This window comes from Berghia stephanieae, chromosome 5 (assembly GCF_034508935.2).
Source record: "Berghia stephanieae isolate SIO BIC M18660-M18661 chromosome 5, UCSD_Bste_1.3, whole genome shotgun sequence".
NCBI classification, from domain to species: Eukaryota; Metazoa; Mollusca; class Gastropoda; order Nudibranchia; family Aeolidiidae; genus Berghia; species Berghia stephanieae.
Window position 1 is genome coordinate 66,835,963 of NC_088364.1, and position 22,500 is coordinate 66,858,462.

General features: G+C 36.1%; 2 protein-coding genes across 3 annotated transcripts in view; one reads left to right on the top strand and one right to left on the bottom strand.

The window, feature by feature from the left end:
- The window catches only part of LOC144973468 (core histone macro-H2A.1-like), a 592,749-nt gene that overhangs the window by 261,469 nt on the left and 308,780 nt on the right, over positions 1–22,500 (bottom strand). The window lies entirely within an intron of this gene.
- Positions 1,057–22,500, top strand: part of LOC144973457 (uncharacterized) — a 45,097-nt gene continuing 23,653 nt past the window's right edge. The window contains exons 1-2 of one of the 2 annotated variants that reach the window (XM_078915924.1): positions 1,057–1,114; positions 5,498–5,703. In XM_078915924.1, the coding sequence (XP_078772050.1) occupies positions 5,605–5,703 (99 nt within the window). In that variant the 5' untranslated portion in view covers positions 1,057–1,114; positions 5,498–5,604. Of the gene's footprint in view, positions 1,115–5,497; positions 5,704–16,660; positions 16,750–17,337; positions 17,516–22,500 lie in introns of those variants that run through there. The other variant, XM_078915926.1, reaches the window with a different exon arrangement.

A 22,500-nucleotide genomic window follows, 5' to 3' on the forward strand; every position in this document is an offset into this window, starting at 1 on the left:
ATACAAGAAAAAAAAATTCCAAAAAATCCGCCTGCCTCGAGGACCACGGTAAAAGAACGTTACACTATAAAATCGACTTCACGGCTATGTGGTTTAGTGATATGACACTCGCTCTCGGATCGGAAGGTCGTGAGTTCGAGCCTCGCTTGGCACATAGTTGAGTCCTTGGAAAAGGCTCTTTACTCACATTCTCTCGCCACACTCAGGTGTAATATGAGTACCTGGCCGTTAACAGCGTTGTCTATGTCCGAAAAAATTGTAATATCGCCTCGCAGGCGTTATGTCCCGTCTTACATGTTAAGCGTTGCTGTGGCCAGGGACCCCTTGAAAAGCGCTTTGAGCACTTTTAGTGGATATTGCGCTATATAAAAAGCTCAATTTCTTTCACACACATCTAATTATTGTCAAACGACGTATCTAATTATTGTCAAAACGACGCGGCATCCCCGTTGGAAGACTGAAAAGTAAAAGACCCCTTAGTTCAATAAAGTAGTCCTTCAGCGCCGTAAGACCCATGGCGATTATTCCGATTTCTATAGCGTGAAACGGACAATCGCAATTGCTTGCTACCATTCCGATAGGACTCTACTCCATGGCAAAGTACTTTCCTCCAAATCTAACAGACCCAGCTACCCATTTACTCTGGGTGGACAAGAGGGTTGGAGAAAAAAATCTCGACTGCACCCGGGATCGATCTTGGTCCCTTTGAGTGTGAAGCGAGTGCTCTACCAACTGAGCTATAGGGACTCCCGCCCTCTCCCCACTTAGTTCAATAAGTCACAACAACATTTTCATTTCTTCCGAATTCCAAAAAGAAAAACAATGATGTTTCCCCTTTAGTCGTGTCGCATTTAAATGAACACAGCCATATTACATTTACTGGTTTTAAAGCGCGCTATCAAACTCTACTGATAAGTTGTCTCACGTTCTTATTTCGCCATATCATTCGACGGGTAGTATTTCATAATAGAAAATACAATACAAAATACTGCATTACTTTGCAAGCGACATAACAGACCTTCCATCTGTATCAAAACTCTACGGGGGAAATAGACTAAATTCATTATTTTACATTTCAGACGACCTCCTGCCTTCTGTTTCCTTCAATACTTGTGTATGATTTATGATTTGGATTCACAGTGACTATCTAATACCTACAAATGATTTGCTTATCTCAACATTTTCATATTTTAAAGACTATTTAACAACTTACAACTTGCACGTATTTATCTAGTCTACAGTGCTATATACTTTTCCCTTTTTTGTGTGTATTATTGAAAGTAGCCTACTGTGTAAAAATCGAATTAAGTTTTCTGTGTATTAAATATTATCATTCATTATGGGCAATACGCTTCAACAGTCGTGACATCACTTCCCTCGTAATGACACATAGTAACTTAGTTACTGGTTCTAAACTATCGAAACAATGGCGGATACCCTTTTGAAATACTTCTCCGACGAACATAAAAGTGTATCCAGAGGAGAAAATAATTACTAATCTGATATTGTTTTGACTTTTATACATTCTGATCACATGACATGTGAAAAAGTTCCAGCCAGCATGAAGAATAAAAAGTACCGATTTTTTTGTTTAGAACCAAGCTGCTCATTACTGGGCGGACGTGACATCAGACTATTGAATCCTATTGATACAAGTAGTACTTCCCTTTAAAAAAATATAATATACTATTGAAAATATTGTGTGTAAACATTGAATTAGATAGGTGTATTCAATACTAGATATCATACATTGTTAATACTTTCCTTTTTAAAAATTTATACGATTGAAAGTACTGTATGTAAACCTTGAATTAGGTTTTAGTCAATATCATACGTTATGGACAAATGCTAATGCTTAATGTTCATAATACAGGGCACTTCATGTTCGTGTGACGAAAGGTACCCACCTAAGTGGTTTACAAGAGTGTTTACATTTTTGTCTAAAGTAAACTGGCGACCCGTCGCGTCGATTCAGTATTGGTGAAAGACATGAAATGAATCGGTAATATGTTGTAACATGTCAATTTAAAGCTAAGATAATCAGAAATATAATATTATTTGTATTTTTTGAGACTATTCTATTTCTACCCAATTATTCACATAAACTTTTGTATATTTGACAATGAACTTTTTAAAAAAAACCTCAGGAATGAGAGACACCCAATGTTTGTCTTCACTTTGCCAGTTTAGATTTATCTCCATCTTTTACATACGGTATTGACCTTAAAATAAATAAATAAATATTTGACAATGAACTTAATTTTCACAATTAGTCTCATAATCAATTATAGGGCTTTAAAATAAACAAAATATTCCTTACATGTCATTGAATATATAAGTAACAATATATTGGAGATTACATGTTGCATAAACGAGAGAACAGATAAAAGCATAGATGAGCATTTTAAAAAAAATCATAAACAAACAAACAAAAAACCCTCCAAAAAATCCATTCTTAGTATTGACATTATTACATAATACCGTTTTTAGACGACGAGTTACACATGTTAGATCTGCTCCATTTCCGTGTCAACAAATGTTTAATATGAGTTTTCATTTCTTTGTCAGAAGTAGATATGTGTCATCCTAGCAAAATACGGTTGTAGTAATTCTTCGTTGCCATTGAATGACTGGAATATAACACAGTGTGATTTGATTACTATTATACATTTGTTTTCTCCAATTTTATAACATTGTAACCAGCACTCCGGAAAGACACGTATTTAAAAATTTGGTCAGGAAACTCGTCCTTCAATAGGATTCAATAGTCTAATTCTGGCTAGAACTTTTTCACATGCCATGTGATCAGAATGTATAAAAGTCAAAACATGATCAGATTTATGTTTTTCTCCCCTGGATACACTTTTATGCTCGTCGGAGAAGTATTTCATAAGGGCGTCCGCCATTGTTCCGATAGTTTAGAACCAGTTACTAAGTTACTATGCGTCATTACGAGGGAAGTAACGTCACGACTGTTGAAGCCTATTATCGATCAATTTAAATGGCCCATGTTTGATAGTTATTGCGCTATAAGGAAAAAAAGTAATATTTCAGAGGACCCAGCTACCCAATCACTGATGGGTGGACATGGGAGTCAGAAAATGATCTGATCGATCTCGGCCCCTTGCGAGTGAAGTGAGTGCTCTACCAACTGATCTATCTGTCTTCCTTCAGAAGGCAAATAGGACAGATAATATTTTTCTCTTTAACTTACTAAAAAAATAATTACAAAATAGTATTTTTCTCTGAATGGTGAAACGGATTCGTTTGGTTTTGATAGCCACGTTATTGTTATTGTATAGAAGCAATGCTGACCTAATAAATATTCATTTACGGCAACGTTGATATCTGGGTCGTGAGGCAAGACATTAATTTTGGATCGTCGGCGAATGGGGAGACAACACGCTTTTCAGATCGAAAGTACCGTTTTTATTGTTTTCCTGTCTTCTCTAAAATTGATAGGATATAAATAATATCATCATAATTTGTTGTGTATTATTTGTGAAGTATGTTCAGTTGAAGGATTTTGTTTTTATCGACATATGCAGGTCTGACATTCGACTTATGGGTCTAGTTGAACATTTTTGTAATGGACAATATTTTGCGTCTTTTATTTTTTTTTTTGAGATTTCCATTACAATAAGCCCATAAGAAATTGGGTTATCAGACCGTCGGTTTGTCTCGTTTGTTGATAGTAACGTGACAAAAATATATCATTACGGAATGTTTTGTATTGTTTTGTGTTTTTCCAAGAGGTAATAGCAAGTTAAAACACTAAATTTAAACAAAGTTCGTTAGTTCATGATATAGTTAACATTTGAGATATCATTCAATTTAAAACAAACAAACAAACAAACAAACAAACAAAAAAGCACTGGTTCTGTTAACCAATTTAAGAAATTGATCGACAAAGAATTGAAGTCTTTAAGATACGAATATGATTAATGTTTGTCATAATCAAAAACAACTGTCGGTTTATCAAGATTGTTTTAATATCATGTCAAGTATAAGACAACGAAAGGATAACGATCTGAACAAGTGTGTATGAAAGGTGCCAGACAATGCAAAAAAAAAAAAAAAAGAAAAATAGAAGAAAAAAAAAACATCCCAAAAAATTAGTCCACCTAACTGGGGATCGAACTTCGACCTTCTGATTACCGTAATTACGGTAATCAGAAGGTCTGACGGTAATCAGAAAGTCTGAGGTTCGATCCCCAGTCGACGTAGACTGATTTTCTGGGATGGTTTTTCTTCTTCGATTTTTCTTTCTTACTTTGTCTGGCACCTTTTACACACACTTGTTCAGATTTTTATCTTACATTGGTGCCTGCTCCTTAATTTCTTAATATAAGGCATTGGAAGGAAACATAGTCCTAGTTAGTCTTTCAAAAGATACGATATTATGCCATGAGTAGGATTTTAATAACAATATCCTAAATTTGCTTTTAAATTTAAGTCTATTGCAATTTGAAAATATTCAGTTTTGTTTTTGCTACCGGTCCGTGAAATTTTGTTCTCATTTTTACCGGTGAAAAGAGTGGGAACTATTGATCTAGAACGAATAGAGATCGTAATTTTGGCCTTTTGTCATTAAATTAGAAAGTGACAACAATTTCGAGAAGTGACTGGAGCAGGCACTTATGTTGATAATAATAGGACATGAAGTGAGTAGGAAAGTGCCAGCAGACAATAAAGAATAAAAATTTCGTGACTGCGATGGGGGCTCGAACCCTCGACCTTACTGGTACGACAACTCCGCCTGGCCGGGGAGAGAGTGACTCTACCGTATGAGCTATCCGCCACTCGTATACAGTAAAGTCACGCTCTCCCCGGCCAGGCGGAGTTGTTGTACCACTAACGTCGCGGGTTCGAGCCCCCATCGCCGCCGCGAAATTTTTATTCTCTATTGTCTGCTGGCACTTTCCTACTCACTTCATTTATTGTTATCATCAACATAAGTGTCTGCTCCACTCACTTCTCGAAATTATTGTCACTTCATGATTTAATGACAAAAGGCCAAAACAACGATCCCTATTCGTTCTAGATCAATAGTTCCCACTCTTTTCACCGGTAAAAATGAGAACAAAATTTCACGGACCGGTAGCAAAAACAAAACTGAATATTTTCATATTGCAAATTTTTATTCTCTATTGTCTTCTGGCACTTTCCTACTCACTTCATTTCTTGTTAATAATTTCGAGAGCAGGCGCTGATGTAAGTTAAAGAGCTTGAAAAGTGTAATATGAAACCGACGTACGCTTATTTAGAGGTCTGATAACCCAAATTATTATGGGCTCATTGTAGTAATGGAAATACTCTCAAACTAACAAAATTCAAAATGTTGTCCATTACAACAAAGTTAAATATAGACCATAATTGCGTTCGGTTATCAGACCTGCTAATATGCGCACGTCGATGTTCACAGATCTACTTGATCTTGATGACAAATAATTCATGATTTATTAAGGATGTCATGTCGTTTTGATTCTTTTTCAAGGTTGACTTTTCTTTGACAACTTTAACATAATTTCTGTTAAACTTATTCTGTGAAAGTGACAATGGTTTAAATAGATTTATAACAATTATGGGGTTTAATTGATAATAATGACGACGACGACGACGATGAAGACGATGAATGTGATGAGAAATCGTCTCAAAGATGACGGGGTATCCCTCAGCTTCCCAGTATTTCGTGTACGCCAGGTAAGACCAAAACGATTTTCTGACTCTTCTCTTCTGTCCTCATAATCTCATCTATAATCTTTTGGTGATCGCTCTTTTCAACATTATGGCCCTAAACTCTAGAAAGCCCTACCTCAACCCATTAGAGAAATCAAGAATATCTCAAAACTTTCAATCTGATTTAAAAACCGACTTTTTACACCATGTCGACTGCAATGTTCGAATACTATTATTTTAGCAATAATATGTTCTTTGTTTCCATGTTCAACTTGACTACTTGTGTTCGTAACGTAATTTTATATCTATAAAGCACTTTTAGATTTTTAATTCATAGAAAGTACTCAGCAAGTATCATTTATTATTTTTATCATCATCATCATCATCATCATCATCATCATCATCATCATCATCATCATCATCATCATCATAATCATCATCATCATCATCAACATCACCATTATTTATTATTATTATTATTATTATTATTATTATTATTATTATTATTATTATTATTATTATCATTATTATCATCATCATTATTATAGTTTATTATTATTATTATTATTATTATTATTATTATTATTATTATTATTATTATTAGTAGTAGTAGTAGTAGTAGTAGTAGTAGTAGTAGTAGTAGTAGTAGTAGTAGTAGTAGTAGTAGTTGTAGTAGTAGCACGTCTGATCGGTAATCAGAAGTTCTGAGGTTCGATCCCTAGTCAAGGTCTGGCACCTTTCATACGCACTTGTTCAATTCTTTAAAATATTGGTGATAGCTAGGACTATTGATCGCGTTTTGCCCATGTAATGATAATCGCAATACAAAGGCTTCATATAATGGCCCAGGGCTCTTTACATTTATGAATTGCACTTTTCAATCTTTTTCTCTCTCCATCTCGCCCCCCCCCCCCCCCCCACCCCTTTCTCTTTTCCAACCTCTCCTTCACTCTTCCGCTTTCTTCTTATTTTACTCTCTCTCTCTCTTTATCTCTCTCTCTCTCTCTCTCTCTCTCTCCCCCTCTCTCTCTTTCTCTCTGTATAATATATATATATATAATATATATATAATATATATATATATGTGTGTGTGTGTGTGTGTGTGTGTGTGTGTGTGTCGCTCTTTGAGGGGATATTGCGCTAAATAAAAGCTCAAGATTTAAAAAAAGACCGTTTGCCATGAGCAGTGTTATCCCCTACTGTTGAGTTGACGTGTAGATACCCCAATTCACTTTTTATTATGATTACATTCATTATTTTATATCTAGCGAAATATTGACATATTTATGACACAATACTCTTTGCTTGAATGTGAATGACGATCATCTGATATTGGCAGGCGTACAATGTTTTTCAGCATTGTCACAGATTCATAATCTTTTATAGTATGCCATTTTGAATGTTACTACACACGATGCTATAGCCGAATCTTTGAATTCGAAGGTTGACTGAAGTAGATGTTTTTGTTTTTAAGGGTTTTACGGCGCTTGCAACGCTTTTAGGTTATATCACCGCAAGTAAAAAGGAAGAAAATGGGAAAGTAAAAAGTTATAGAATTACAATTAAAGCATTCAAGAAAAAGTAAGACAAAGGGGAATTGGTAACAAATAGAGATCAGATGTATATTCCAAGAGCATACCATCAATGTACTAAGTTTGAGATCTCCAATAAGTCTCATCTGGACACAAGCACGGTCCCCACTAAGCTGAATACACTCAAATGCTTACAATATAAATTCAAAATTACAAATATAATAACTCATAACAGAGAGATAATTTACAAGGAAAAACATATCATCTCCCAAAACAATAACTATGCACTTGACTGTTTCCCTCCCAGCCAGGATCCGGCCAGGGCCAGGACAAAACCAAGTAATCTCATTCCAAGACAAAGACAGAATGCAAGTTGGAAATCAGATATACGGGGATAGAAGACACAGTATGCACTTCCCTGCCCACTATGGGAGACTGAAGTAGAGAATGTATAAAAAAAGATGAGAGAAGATTGATTGAAATGGTTCGGACATGTTAAGAAACGAGAGGGGGAGGACGTGGGAAGGAAAGTATTGGATATACAATTAGCGGGAAAGAGGAAAAAGGGACGCTTGATGGTTGGATAGGGTAAAAGACGATATAAATGAACTGGGCCTGGGGGAAGATGATGCTGTGAACCGAGATGCATGGGGATGTGGCATCCATAAAGGCAACCCTGCAAAATGTGGGATAAGCTGAAAGAGGAAAAGAAGAAGAATGCTATAGCCGAATCTATGTACTAAACCCGGCCTTATTAAAACGTTAACCAGGTTGAGGTTGTAAGCCACACATCGAAACGATTCGCTTTGGGCTCAATTTGTTTTCGACTAATTGCCATTACTCCTAGTTAACAGCTGTACTCTGGAAGGACACGTAATTTAAAATTTTGGCCAGGAAACTGGCCCTTCAAAACTTGATCGATTTAAATTACCCTTATCTTGACAAACAACCCCAAACCTGGGATTTGATGGAATACCTCGCGAGGTCCCAGATTTGAGAGGGTTTTTTTTTCCAAGATGAGGGTCTTTTAATCGATCGATCTTTAGATAAGGAGTTTTCTGGCCAATATTTTAAATACGTGTCTTTCCAGAGGCCGGCAGTTAACTGGTTAATACCGAAATTGTCTATCAAAGTGTCGGTGAGTCGATGATACAAATTCGTCTTCAGATATAGATACTTAAATTAATACGTTGTTAATAGATGAGACTATGCAAATAAAAAGATGCTGTATAAGATACTATGTTTGTTAGGAGTAAAACAAAATCAATTATATTACTAAAAACAAAACAAATCAAAACAACAAAAACCTACTAACCCCCCCCCAAAAAAAAAAAAAAAAAAAAAAAAACAAACTTACAAACAAAACAGTGATAAAATTCGTCTTAAGATATACGTAAATACGTTGTTAATAGATGAAACTATGCAAATAAAAAGATGCAGTATAAGATACTCGTACTATGTTTGTTACGAATAAAACAAAATCAATAATATTGATAAAAACAAAACAAATCAAAACAACAAAACCCTACCAACCCCCCCTCCCCCCCCCCCCAGAAAAAAACCCCACACAAACAAAACAGTGAGTCGATGATAAAATTCGTCTTAAGATATACGTAAATACGTTGTAAATAGATGAAACTATGCAAATAAAAAGATGCAGTATAAGATACTCGTACTATGTTTGTTACGAATAAAACAAAATCAATAATATTGATAAAAACAAAACAAATCAAAACAACAAAAACCTACTAAACCCCCCTCCCCCCCCCCCCCCCCAGAAAAAAACCCCACACAAACAAAACAGCGATTCGATGATAAAATTCGTCTTAAGATATACGTAAATACGTTGTAAATAGATGAAACTATGCAAATAAAAAGATGCAGTATAAGATACTCGTACTATGTTTGTTACGAATAAAACAAAATCAATAATATTGATAAAAACAAAACAAATCAAAACAACAAAAACCTACTAAACCCCCCTCCCCCCCCCAGAAAAAAACCCCACACAAACAAAACAGTGAGTCGATGATAAAATTCGTCTTAAGATATACGTAAATACGTTGTTAATAGATGAAACTATACAAATAAAAAGATGCAGTATAAGATACTCGTACTATGTTTGTTACGAATAAAACAAAATCAATAATATTGATAAAAACAAAACAAATCAAAACAACAAAAACCTACTAAACCCCCCTCCCCCCCCCCAGAAAAAAACCCCACACAAACAAAACAGCGATTCGATGATAAAATTCGTCTTAAGATATACGTAAATACGTTGTAAATAGATGAAACTATGCAAATAAAAAGATGCAGTATAAGATACTCGTACTATGTTTGTTACGAATAAAACAAAATCAATAATATTGATAAAAACAAAACAAATCAAAACAACAAAAACCTACTAAACCCCCTCCCCCCCCCCCCCCCCCAGAAAAAAACCCCACACAAACAAAACAGTGAGTCGATGATAAAATTCGTCTTAAGATATACGTAAATATGTTGTTAATAGATGAAACTATGCAAATAAAAAGATGCAGTATAAGATACTCGTACTATGTTTGTTACGAATAAAACAAAATCAATTATATTAATAAAAACAACACAAAGCAAAACAAAAAAAAACTACTAAAAAAAACCAAAAAAAACCACACAAACAAAACAACAAAAACAAACAAAAGAAAAAAAAACAAACCAAACCAAAAAAAAAACAGACAGAAATAAAAGGGATCATAGAGGTCAATAGTTATTTTGGCTTTCATTTTTTTTTTCATAGTTTTAACATCTACTTAAAAAATCTATCATGACTTTTTATTGATTTTGCTGGGGTCAATAAGTCTTACGTATTTCAGTATTCTTCATATCCAGTATAGGGTTAGGTACCACTTAGTTGTGTTTACCATCGATGGTTGAAAGCATTCCTGCAGTCTTAAGACAAAGGGTCGCATATTGTGAAAAAAAAACCCCAAAAACAAACAACATTTTTTAACCCTCTCCTTACCAACGATAGGAAATTCAAAATCACATTCGTTACGATACAACCAACATTTTTCTTATTCAAATTTCTTTTGTACATCATAAAATTTAAGAAAATGAACAGTGTTTTGTAGAGCATGTTTTGCTAAAGAAATAATATATGGCAAGAACTTAATGCTATTCTGTTTGGGTGATAAAAATCTATTTTTGTGTTAGTTGGGTGTGAAGTTTTGGAGAAAATCCTGAAAATGGCTGGTAAGGAGAGGGTTAAAGGAGATCTTTAAAAAAAAAAAACCCGTTTGCTCACATATCTTTAATCTATCAAATTGTTTATCTTATTTTTGTAAATATACATTTATTTATTGACATAGAGTCACGAAACCCAGTTTGCCAAGAATGTGACAGTGTCAATAACTCCATCCTACTCAATTACCGATTTGCTATTCTTTGTATGGGAGATTGACATTTGGAGCACCAGTTATTTCAAAACATGCATTGGGAGCACTGTAGAAAATAAGGTAAAATACTACTGTGACATTTGGAGCACTGTCGAAAATAAGGTAAAAACTACTATAACATTTGGAGCACTGTCGAAAATAAGGTAAAATACTACTGTGACATTTGGAGCACTGTCGAAAATAAGGTAAAATAGCTGTATGACATTTGGAGCACCAGTATATCGAGCGATGGATTTGACACAGCGATATAAACAAATTGTCTGTTAATTACTTGATCGCAGCTCAATGAATTGTGACCGTGTACTGTGTACAGACAGTACAGTAGTTAAACATGTACTTACAATGCAAAATACGAATCAATACAACAACAAACATACAGGCAATAGATGAAAGTTCATTCATAATCACAATGTCTTCACATTATTTTGAATTGCACGAGCATAATTAACAATTAATAAGAGTTAATTCAAACATTATATTGGATGAATGCGGTAAGAACGAGGCTGTCAAAATCAAATCAAACGGATATTATGATTGGAATTCACCAATGCTTTTACCTGCCATTTTTCATTTCATAATCATTTATCTTTAAAACATTATACATTTCTTATGAGGCCTCAAAACCTAAGACAGCCCAAGCCTGTTAAAACGAAGGGAGGAAGTAATATTTTTTCCAAAAATTTTCAAAGTGTTTCAACTGTTTGTCATATATGTCGATTAAAAGGAAATAATCGAAATGATTATCTATACAAGCGGTGGAAAAAGGAAAAAGTTTGTTTTTTTCAAAAATATTCAAAGTGCTTCAACTGTCTGTCATATAATAAATATATCGACAGCAGATTAAAAGGGTGAAATAATCGAAATGATTATCGTTACAAGCGGTGGAAAAAGTAAATTGTTTTTTTTCTCCAAAATATTCAAAGTGCTTCAACTGTCTGTCATATATATTCACAGCAGATTAAAAGGGTGAAATAATCGAAATGATTATGGATACAAGAGGTGAAAAAAGGAAATGGTTTTTTTTTTCTCCAAAATATTCAAAGTGCTTCAACTGTCTGTCATCTAATATATCGACAGCAGATTAAAATGGTGAAATAATCGAAATGACTATCGATACAAGCGGTGGAAAAAAGAAGAGAGCTCGAAATGTGACATGAGAGGTTTAAAAATTATCAAAAACAGTGCTCCAAAAGTCATATGGCGGCTTTCTTTGATCTAAAGTAGTGCTCTAAATGTCATACACCCCTTTATATTATGACGGCAGATTTAAGGGATCAGCCCACGTACTGTAAACCTGATAATAGTCACTCAAATTATGTGTGGATAACAGTAACAATTGAACAGGGCTAATATGAAATAAAATGAAAACTGATCAGTATGTAATTTTTGGTGGGGATTTTTTACAGCCTACAAAAAAAACCCCCATATTATTCATTTTTATCAACATAAAAATAGAAGCCAGACTTCCCAATTTTACAATGAACTCACTTTTAAGTATCATGTTTACTTCAACATTAAACCAATTTGGGACCACGGGTCACATAATATTTCTTCCAGGAGGAAATCGTGTTTACATGATACAATGGAATATCGAGTGATTACCTCCCTTGTATCGGTAATATTGGCTTCAATTGACACCACGATAAATCACACCGCCATTATTTGTGACAATTGAGAGTCTGTCAATCAATAATTCTATATTTAGTTTATTATTATTTAAGAATAAAAAGGAACAAAATATTAAAAGGCAATAAAAGCAGCCTTAGGAGGGATCTGAACAAGTGTGTATGTAAGGTGTCAGACAAGGCAAGAAAGAAAAATACAAGAAACAAAAGAAAAAATCACAAAAAAATCAGGCTACCTCAACTGGGGAAGGTCCTGGGTTCCATTAGAGGTATGGTAGCGTTATAAAAACACGTTAAAAACCTATTCTGTTATAGTGAAGTGTCAGAAAACAATAGAGGATAAACACGTTTTGTCTTTTTGCTTTTGCCGTGATGGAAATTGACCACGGGACTGACTAGCATTGATGCGACACCCTCCACCTGGCTCCAGAAGAAGGAGGCTTTTCAATCAACGCCATCTTCCATTTAAAAAATGTATTAAATGATACCGGTAAATACAAACATGAATTCTGTTATTGAATGACTTCACAATAGAAAATATGAACTTAGGTGAAATTTGTTCTTTTTGAATCCACATTCGAAAATGATATCCAATCTAAAAAACTGTGTCGGATGAACAGATGCTGAAAACCGAGGAGAATTATTGCCGTTTCTTTAACTCAACCCCCCCCCCCCACCCCCTAAAATTTGAAATTTCGGATAATTTTAACTTTAAATCACTTTTTAGCTTCGGTCCGAATAACTACCTGTAAGATTCTCTAAGTAGTCCTTCAGAGCATGAGGCTCATGGAGCCGAAGTTTATCCCGGCTTCTAAAGCACAAACGGACAATAGCAATTGCTTGCTACCCTTTGGATAGGACGCTAGTCTACCGCAAAGTACTTTCCGCCAGATCTAACAGACTCAGCTACCCATTTACTGCTGGGTAGTCAGGAGGGAGGGGGGGGGTCGGAAAAAACCTCGACTGCACCCGGGATCGATCTTGGTCCCTTTGCTTGTGAAGCGAGTGCTCTCCCAACGGAGCTTTCGGGACCCCCTGTAAGATTTGGTGGGTCATATATTAAGTAAAAGTTTTCTAACTAAAAAGGAAAAAAGGTGTTTTGTCAGTACGCGGCAGTAACAAACTGACCATTGACCACTGACCACTGAAGGATTAGAACAATTCCAGTCCTGAGGACAGTCAGAGAGCATTGACCAGAGATCAGGAATGGGTTTCGTGACGTGAACGTTATAAGGAATCTCCAAAGTTAATGATTGAGTATAGACATTATCTTTGTCGTACCCAGAAAAATATGCATTAATAAAAGATTCTGACCAGAACAATTTTACTACAAACATCAATTGATTAAGATTCCACCCAACCAAAATGATGATGATGATGATGATGATGATGATGATGATGATGATGATGATGATGATGGTGATGATGATGGTGATGATGATGATGGTGATGATGATGATGATGATGGTGTTGTAATAATGAAGAAGAAGAAGAAGAAGAAGAAGAAGAAGAAGAAGAAGAAGAAGAAGAAGAAGAAGAAGAAGAAGAAGAAGGAAGAGGGGGAGGAGGAGGAGAAGGAGGAGGAGGAGGAGGAGGAGGAGGAGGAGGAGGAGGAGGAGGAGGAGGAGGAGGAGCAGAAGTATCTGCTGTAGAAAAAGCGGCCAGTCATGATTATAGTTAAAGTACATCCCCCCCCCCCCCATTTCTTGTCACGAACTGAATCCTCCCCGTCCTCAGCTTCATGGGCCAAACAATAATGATGACCTCATTTATCCGTTACGGTCATTTCTCATTGGGTATTCAAAGTGCTGAGGTCAGTCAAGGAAGTGTAAATGGTTGTAAGTCGATATTCTTTACTTTTCCCCCCAAAAGTTCACACCAGCCGAATGTGAAGATAAAAAAGTACGTAATTTTGATTAATCCGTTAACTGCCGAACTCTGAAAAACACTTATTTTAGAATTGGACTAGAAAACTCAAATTTCGATCGATTTAACTTACCCTCATCCTGGCAAAATCTCTCAAACCTGTGACAGTGTGGAAGTCTTCGCCAGGTCCCAATTTTGAGAGTTATCGCCAATATTATGAGGGTCATTTAAACCGATCGATATCTGAAAATGAACGTTTCGGGTTTCCCCTTTATCAACAAAACAGGATGAATGAAACACTACAGACGAATGAGATAATGTGGTAGTGGCGTTGTTGAGATGAATATTCATTTTAACAACGCCACTACCACATTATGCCATTTGTCTGTAGTGTTTCATTCGTCCTGTTTTGTTGATAAAGGGGAAACCCGAAACGTGCATTTCTGATCTGTGTAACTGCCTAAATCTTCAAGCTTGGATAACAAGAGGTAACCACATTAGCGAAGTCTTTGACAGGAGAGACACCCCGTGATACAATGGCCTGTGTGTTTTCATAACCACGCACTTGAAGGAGAAGGAGAAGTATCATGCATATGCCTACGACATATCGTCCCACATTTAATGGCGTACCCTCATTGTATCCAAAACAAAGAATTGATAGAATTTGTATCAGAAAGAATATTTTGGCAGATGAGCAGTCATAAATTTACACAAACACAACCGTTGTTTTTTTATACTAAAGTGAGGAATATGATATAAGCCCATTGACATAGGGATTAAAAGGGTAGAAGAGAATTATCAAGTTTATTTTTGACCAATCAAAACGCGGGATTTATGACACACTCTTATCCTGCTCGGACAAAAATATAGCTACTTGTTTACAAACAATATAACGAAAGAGATGATATTATTGTGTTCTTTGTTTTATTTTTTTCGACCGCTTGTTATGTGATTAGTTCTCACTAGATTCGCTCAATAAACGTTAATGTTTACACATGGTTTTCTGTGATGGCTCGATTGATCAGGCGAGTCCTTGTTTTTGAAAATATTTGACAAGATAAGGGTCATTTTAATAGATGTCAGGCAGCCCTAGAGACCAGCGATCACGTCGTCCTCCACTGTCCAGTCACTAAACTTGAAGGTGGCTACGAAACCATCCTTAGGGCGGAGGAAGACTTTAGAAACTGAGTTGACGAATTTGCTACTACTACTAATAGATCAATAGTTGAAGGAAGAGTTTTCTTGTCAAAATTTAAATACATGTTTATTTAAAGCACGTTAGAATTGGAGTCGACGTATTTAAATTCATGGAAAGGCGAGGCCTTTTAGAGAATTTATAGTCTTGCTTTGATCTTCAAGGTCTTAATTGTATGGACACCAAGCCTTAGAGAGACAAGGGAAGCGTTTGTTGAATGGAAGTAAAATCCCTGATTGTATCAATTTAATGGCAAAGGCCACGTTATATTTTACAAAGAGGATCTTTGTTATGTGCGGGCCTCGGAACGGGTGTCATTTTATGAGTTCAGTTCTAGGAAAACGTAGCAAACATATAAACAAATATTTAAAACCTTATCTGTGACCGATTGTATCAACATGTTTTATTTCAAAATTTGACGTTACGGATTAAAAAGGAAGAAGAAGAAGAAGAAGAAGAAGAAGAAGAAGAAGAAGAAGAAGAAGAAAAAGAAGAAGAGAACGAAACGGACAGTATGAATTACTGGCTATCATTTGGATAGGACGCTAGTCTATCGCATAGTACTTTCCACCAAATCTAACAGATTCAGCTACCTATTCACTGCTGGGTGGACAGGGCAAGGCCAGGAAAAAGTCTCGACTGCACTCGGGATCGATCTCAGTCTCTGCTCTGCGTGTGAAGCGAGTGCTCTACCAACTGAGCTACCGGGACCCCCTTTATGTCTCTGAAGGACTATTTAATAAAAAAAAAAAACCGAATTAAACTTCATTTTCTTTATCTGGGCCATCGATAATGGCGCTACGAGTCACATTTAACTTTGTAAAAGAAAATATCTGTCGATTATGTGGTTTAGTGGTATGACACTCGCTTTCGAACGGAATGTCCTGGGTTCGAACTTCGCTCCACGCATAGTTGAGTCATTAGAAAAAGCTCTTTACTCACATTCTCTCACCGTACTCAGGTGTAAAACGAGTACCTGACAGTTAACAGCGTTGTCTCTGTCGAAACTGTTCTACCAGTTATGTGTTGCTGTTGGTCCTGGGCCCTTTGTAAAGCGCTTTGAACACGTTTAGTGGATATTGCTCTATATAAAAGCTCGATTATTTTTGTTTGTTGTGTCTATTCATTTTTATGACATACACCTGTAGGCACCTTAGGTAGCCAGTCGCCATTTAAACAGTAATCTGTTTGGGTAGGAATGGGTACGGTTGAGTAGGAACGATCGACATAGGCCTTGATCAGAGGAAAGATTTCGTATGGGACGTTGGGGGGGGGGGGGGGGTACTCGGAACACGTTATATAATGATCGTGTTTGGGCACTAATGTACACAGAGAATCATTAAGGAAGGAATAAATTTTTGTGGAAGGGAATTTGGATCTACCTCTAGTGATTGTTTTGATTTCAATATTGTTCTGTAAATAATAATATATTCAATAGTGTGGCTAAGTTTTGTTTCGTTTCCGTTTTATTTTTTCCAACTTCAAAAATTCAACTTTTGGATATGACTCAGTCAATAATCAAGTGTAAATTTTTGATTTTATAAATTAATCAAAATATATCGATAGCTCTGTGAACTTTTTTATTTGCAAGTATAGAAATAGAAAGACTGAAAAAGTGTGTATGACACAGTGCCAGACAACGAAAGAGAAAAATACAAGAAAAAAAAATCCCTAAAAGACAGCCCTCGTCGATGCAGACTGATTTGTTGGGGATGTTTTTTTCTTCTTGTATTTTTATTTCTTGCTTTGATGATATTGTTTCATTTACACCTTTTTTAGAATTTTATCTTTCAATTGTGCCTGCTCCGACGTGTACATAATATACAGGTGTCTGACATCCGAATCCGCTTATGGGCTTAGTTTAAAATTGTTGTTGTGGACAATATTTTGCGTCGATTTTTAAAAAATTTCCATTACAACAATGAGCCCATAAAGAATTGGGTTATCAAACCTGCAAATACGTGCACGTCGGCCTGCTCCCTAATTTTTCTCTTTTACTGGAGAAATTACACTGTGTGCAAATATTTTTAAAATGCCAGCTTCGGTATAAACCACAAAGGGAAAGTAAAAACAATAGCACAGAAGAAACCTTTCTTATGTGATTTTTCTTCCAAGGCCCCTTTATAAAGTCAATTCTCAATACCTGCAATGGATGAACAAAGAGAAGAGCATCAAATACATGTGAGTGTCATAAATAAAATGAGATATTTAACCCTTTCCTAAAAAAAAAAAAAGTTGAGCATTATATAGCGTAAAATCCACAAAACGGGCTCAAGGCGCTTTACAAAAGGTCCTTGACCAACAGCAACACGTAACATAAAGAAGGACGCCTGTTAGGCAATAATAAAAAAAAACATTCCCCGACAGAGACAACGCTATTAACGAACAGGTACTCATTTTACACCTGAATATGATGAGAGAAATTGAGTAAAGAGTCTTTTCCAAGAACTCAACTATGCGCCGAGAGAGGGTCGAACCCAGGAACTTCCTATCCTAAAGCGAGTGTCATACCACTGGACTACATAGCCGCACTACCTTACCTACCATTGTCGGTTTTCCTGAAAGCGTCGCTCGGAGGCATGGTCTTCGCGTCGTACCCGAAACAGGTACCGTGTTGGAATATTACCCGCTGCGCTGTGTGACCTTAAGCAAGTCACCTGGCCCCAGCTCATTTTGCAGCACTGTACTGCGGCTAACGCCTAGGTTATACCAGTCTTCCCTTGGAATAGACCCTAAAGACAACCTTCCCCTAAGGGGAAATTCAATACCTGCTGAAAAGAACAATTGATTTTTAAAACTCAATCCCAAAAACAATTAAAAAAACATGCTAAACATAATTTTCTTAAAGTAAATGAGCTTTGCAAAAGATCATTAAGTTCTTATAAATGCGGTTATGTGGCCTTGTGTTATGACACTCGCCTTCGGATCGGAAGGTCCTGGGTTCAGCCTCGCTCGGCGCATGGTTGAGTCCTTGGAAAAGGCTCTTTACTCAAATTCTCTCACCGTACTCATGTGTAAAATGAGTACGTGGCCGTTGACTGCTTTGTATCTGTCGGAAAAAAAATTGTAATATCGCCTAACAGACGTCATGTCTTGTTCTTCATGTTATGTGTTGCTGTTGGTCAGGGAACGTTTGTACAATGAGTAGAGTACATTTAGTGGATATTGCTCTATATAAAAGCTCAAGTTGTTTTTTTTTCGAATAACAAAGTACTTTGTTCAATTTTCGTGATGTTCAAAACAAGTTAGATCTAGATTTGAATAATAAATAAAAAAATATTGTATCGTAACTGACGTGCACATATTTGCAGGTCTGATATCCGAGCACAATTATGGGCTTGATTTTTAACATTGTAGTAATGGACAATATTTTGCGTTGGTTTGAGAGTATTATTTCCAATTACAACAACAATGGCCCAATACAATACTCTTCAACAGTCGTAACGTCACTTCCTTCCTAATGACGCATGGAACTTAGTAACACTGGCTCTAAACTATCGAAGCAATGGCCGACGCCCATATGAAATATTTCTTCGGCGAGCATAAAAGCGTATCCAGAGGAAACCCCCCCCCCCCCACCCCCATAAATTTGATCATATTTTGACTTTTACACATTCTGATCACAAGCCATATGAAAAGTTCTAGCCAGCATGAAGAATAAAAAGTAATGATTTTCTTTGTTTAGAACCAAGATGGCCGCAGTTGCCGGGCGGTGTGACATCAGACTACTGAATCCAATTAACCAGTAGATTTTTGACCAATCAAAGAATGGAAATAGGATTCAATAGTCGTACCGTCACTTCCTTCCTAATGACGTATGGTAACTTAGTAACACTGGCTCTAAACTATCGGAACAATGGCGGACGCCGTATGAAATATTTCTCCGGCGAGCTTAAAAGCGTATCCAGAGGAAAAAAAAACCCATCAATTTGATCATGTTTTGACTTTTACACATTCTGATCACAAAGCATATGAAAAGGGAATGAAAAGTTCTCGCCAGCATGAAGAATAAAAAGTAAAGATTTTCTTTGTTTAGAACCAAGATGGCCGCCGTTGCCGGGCGCGTGACATCAGACTACTGAATCCAATTGTGACACATCTTCACACGTTCAGATAAACAAAGTTGGTTGTTTATAAACAATAAAGTGAATGAATTCGACCTTTCTCTGATCATTGTTATTTTTTTCATACCGCCAAATGGGTGACTAGTTATCACACGATTTTCTCGATCATATTATTATAAACGCTAAAGTTTACACATAGATTTCTGTATATGTAGAACGAAGTTGACGTCACTCAGGTCTCTGTTATTGTTTTTGCCATCCGCGTTTATGAGTAATTCTCACAAAACTGTATTATCCAGACTATAAACGTTCAAGGTTACACACAGTTTTGTGTGTTGGTCCGTTATACTTCCAGATGGCAATGTTGTGAGCTTCTTAGCCAAGCGCATACTGTCTATTGGTTTTATTTACCAAGCGGAAGAACAGTAGGTATTTTACATACACATACCACCGATAGCAAAAACCTGTGAAGTTTGCTATGTTTACTAATCACTTTCATTGTTTACATAATGACGGCAGTCCGAGAGGCGTGGTTATCTAAGGGTCTATTAGGGTTGTCAAACCTACAAGTAAGTTGACATCGATCGTAACGAATATGACGATATTCCTGTTGTTGATAAGGGGAAAAAATGTACGCCCTTCCGCCACGGCATCATACGATACCGTCGCCTACGCATTCCGCGAAGGAATAATATAGATAATCCATCAAACAAGATGTATGACGTCAACAGGAATCAAAAATGTTGTCCAAGTGACCGAATTTGGGGTTAATCGTCTTTCTCAAGGAAAATAAAAAACGAAAGTGCCTGAAGCGGGGCGGGGCTCGAACCCGGGAACTTCCGGATCACAGTGCAATGCCTTAACCACTGGGCCACTTCGCCCCCTGTTGATAAGAAGGGGTTTTAAAAAATATTTTGTTTCATTTATTATTGTTATGCCCTTGTCATTGGTTCTGATGCTGCTGTTGTTATTATCATTGCAAAGGATTCAATAGTCTGATGTCACGTTCTAAAGAAATAAAATCGGTACTTTTTATTCTTCATGCTGCCTAAAGCTTTTTCACATGTTATGTGATCAGAATGTATAAAAGTCAAAACATGATCATATTTATAATGTTTTTTCTCCTCTTGATACACTTTTATGCTCGTCGAAGAAGTATTTCATAAGGGCGTCCGCCATTGTTCTGATAGTTTAGAACCAGTTACTAAGTTACTATGCGTCATTACGAGGGAAGTGACGTCACAACTGTTGAAGCCTATTGTTCTAAAATACTCTAGATAGAATGAAGATGACGTCAATCGAGTCTTTGTTATTGTTTTTTGCCATCCGCGTTTATGAGTACTTCTCACTAAGCTGTATTAATCAAACTATAAAAGTTCATGGTTACACATAGTTTTGTGTGTTGGTCCGTTATACCTCCGGATGGCAATGTTACGAGCTTCTTAGCCAAGCGCATACTATCTATAAGATAAAGGATTGACTCAAGAGACTGACAGGGGTCCCAATAGTTCAGTTGATAGAGCACTCGCTTCACACGCAAAGGGACCGATATCGATCCCGGGTGCAGTGGAGATTTATTTGTTTTCTGATCCCCCTGTCCACCCAGTGGTGATTGGGTTGGTGGGTCTGTCAGATCTGACGAAAGTTACTTTGCAATAGACTAACGTCATATCCAAAAATAGCGAGTAATTGCTATTGTCTGGTACACGCTATAGAAACCGGGATTAACTACGACTCCGTGGGCCTTATGCCTCTGAAGGACTACTTTTTAAAAAAGAATCTGACATTTTATGCGGTTGGTGTTTAACTCAGCTTACAATATTTAATTGTGTTGATATAGAAAATATTTCTGTTAAATTGATATCTATGTATTAAGTAATTAATACGTATATTGTGTTTGTCAATATGATTTATATATTTCTATAGAAATTATCAAATATCATATGCTATATGGTAAAGGGGAGTTGCCTCTCTCTCTCTCTCTCTCTCTCTCTCTCTCTCTCTCTCTCTCTCTTTAACACACACACACACACACACACACATATATATATATATATATATATATATATATATATATATGTGACCCGCCGTCTCAAATCGGTATTATGTCGGGATACCCTCGGTTAGATAAATTGAATTCATTGCCGCAAATATAATACTTGGGTTTACTTTCCCCACGTCATGCTGGAGTAGAAATAATATTTCTTGCTTTACAAAAACTTCTAAGGTCCAATTTCTCATCATTCTTTCTCTAAATTCACTTTCTGGGGTCTGAATCATCCCGACATAATACCGTTTTGAGACGGAGGGTCACATATATATATATATATATATATAAAATATATATATATATATATATATATATATATATATATATATATATATATATATAAACATTTCAAGTATAATTATGATCAACTTCTACAATATTGTTTCAAGGGTTAGCTGATGAGAGCTAACGCTTGTAACAAACTTGTAGAAGTTGATCATAATTATACTTGAAATGTTTTATAAATATCTCCTTTTATCAAAATGTTGATACTATTATTTCATGGGTTTTGTTTTTATAAATTATATATATATATATATAAAATTGTAACAGTTCAACTTCAATACAAAGACTTGGTCCGTTGTTTGTATTCCCATGTCCAAACCTCGAGAGTAGCCCCGCATTCCTGACAGGATATAAAACAGTGCCAGACACCATTTTGGATTAGACTGACAAGTTTGCCAGTACTTCATTAAGGACAGAAGAAACCCCTGTAACGCCTAATCTTCCGAAACTCTGAAAGAAAAAACACGTATTTAAAAATTTGGCCAGAAAACTCGTCTTTCAACTATCGATCTATTTAATGACCCTCATCTAGGCAAAAACTCTCAAACCTGGGACTTTCTTAAAAGATTTTCGTGAAGTTTCGGGTTTGAGATTTTTTTGTCAAGGTGAAAGTCATGTAAATCAATTGATATTTGAAGGAATACTTTTCTGGCCAAAAAAATTAGGATTACCGCAGTAATACAGTAGAAATACAAAATGTGTATGAACGTAAATATTGAACCATTATATTGTGATATGTAATTTTTGTAAAGTACTCCTTCAGAGCC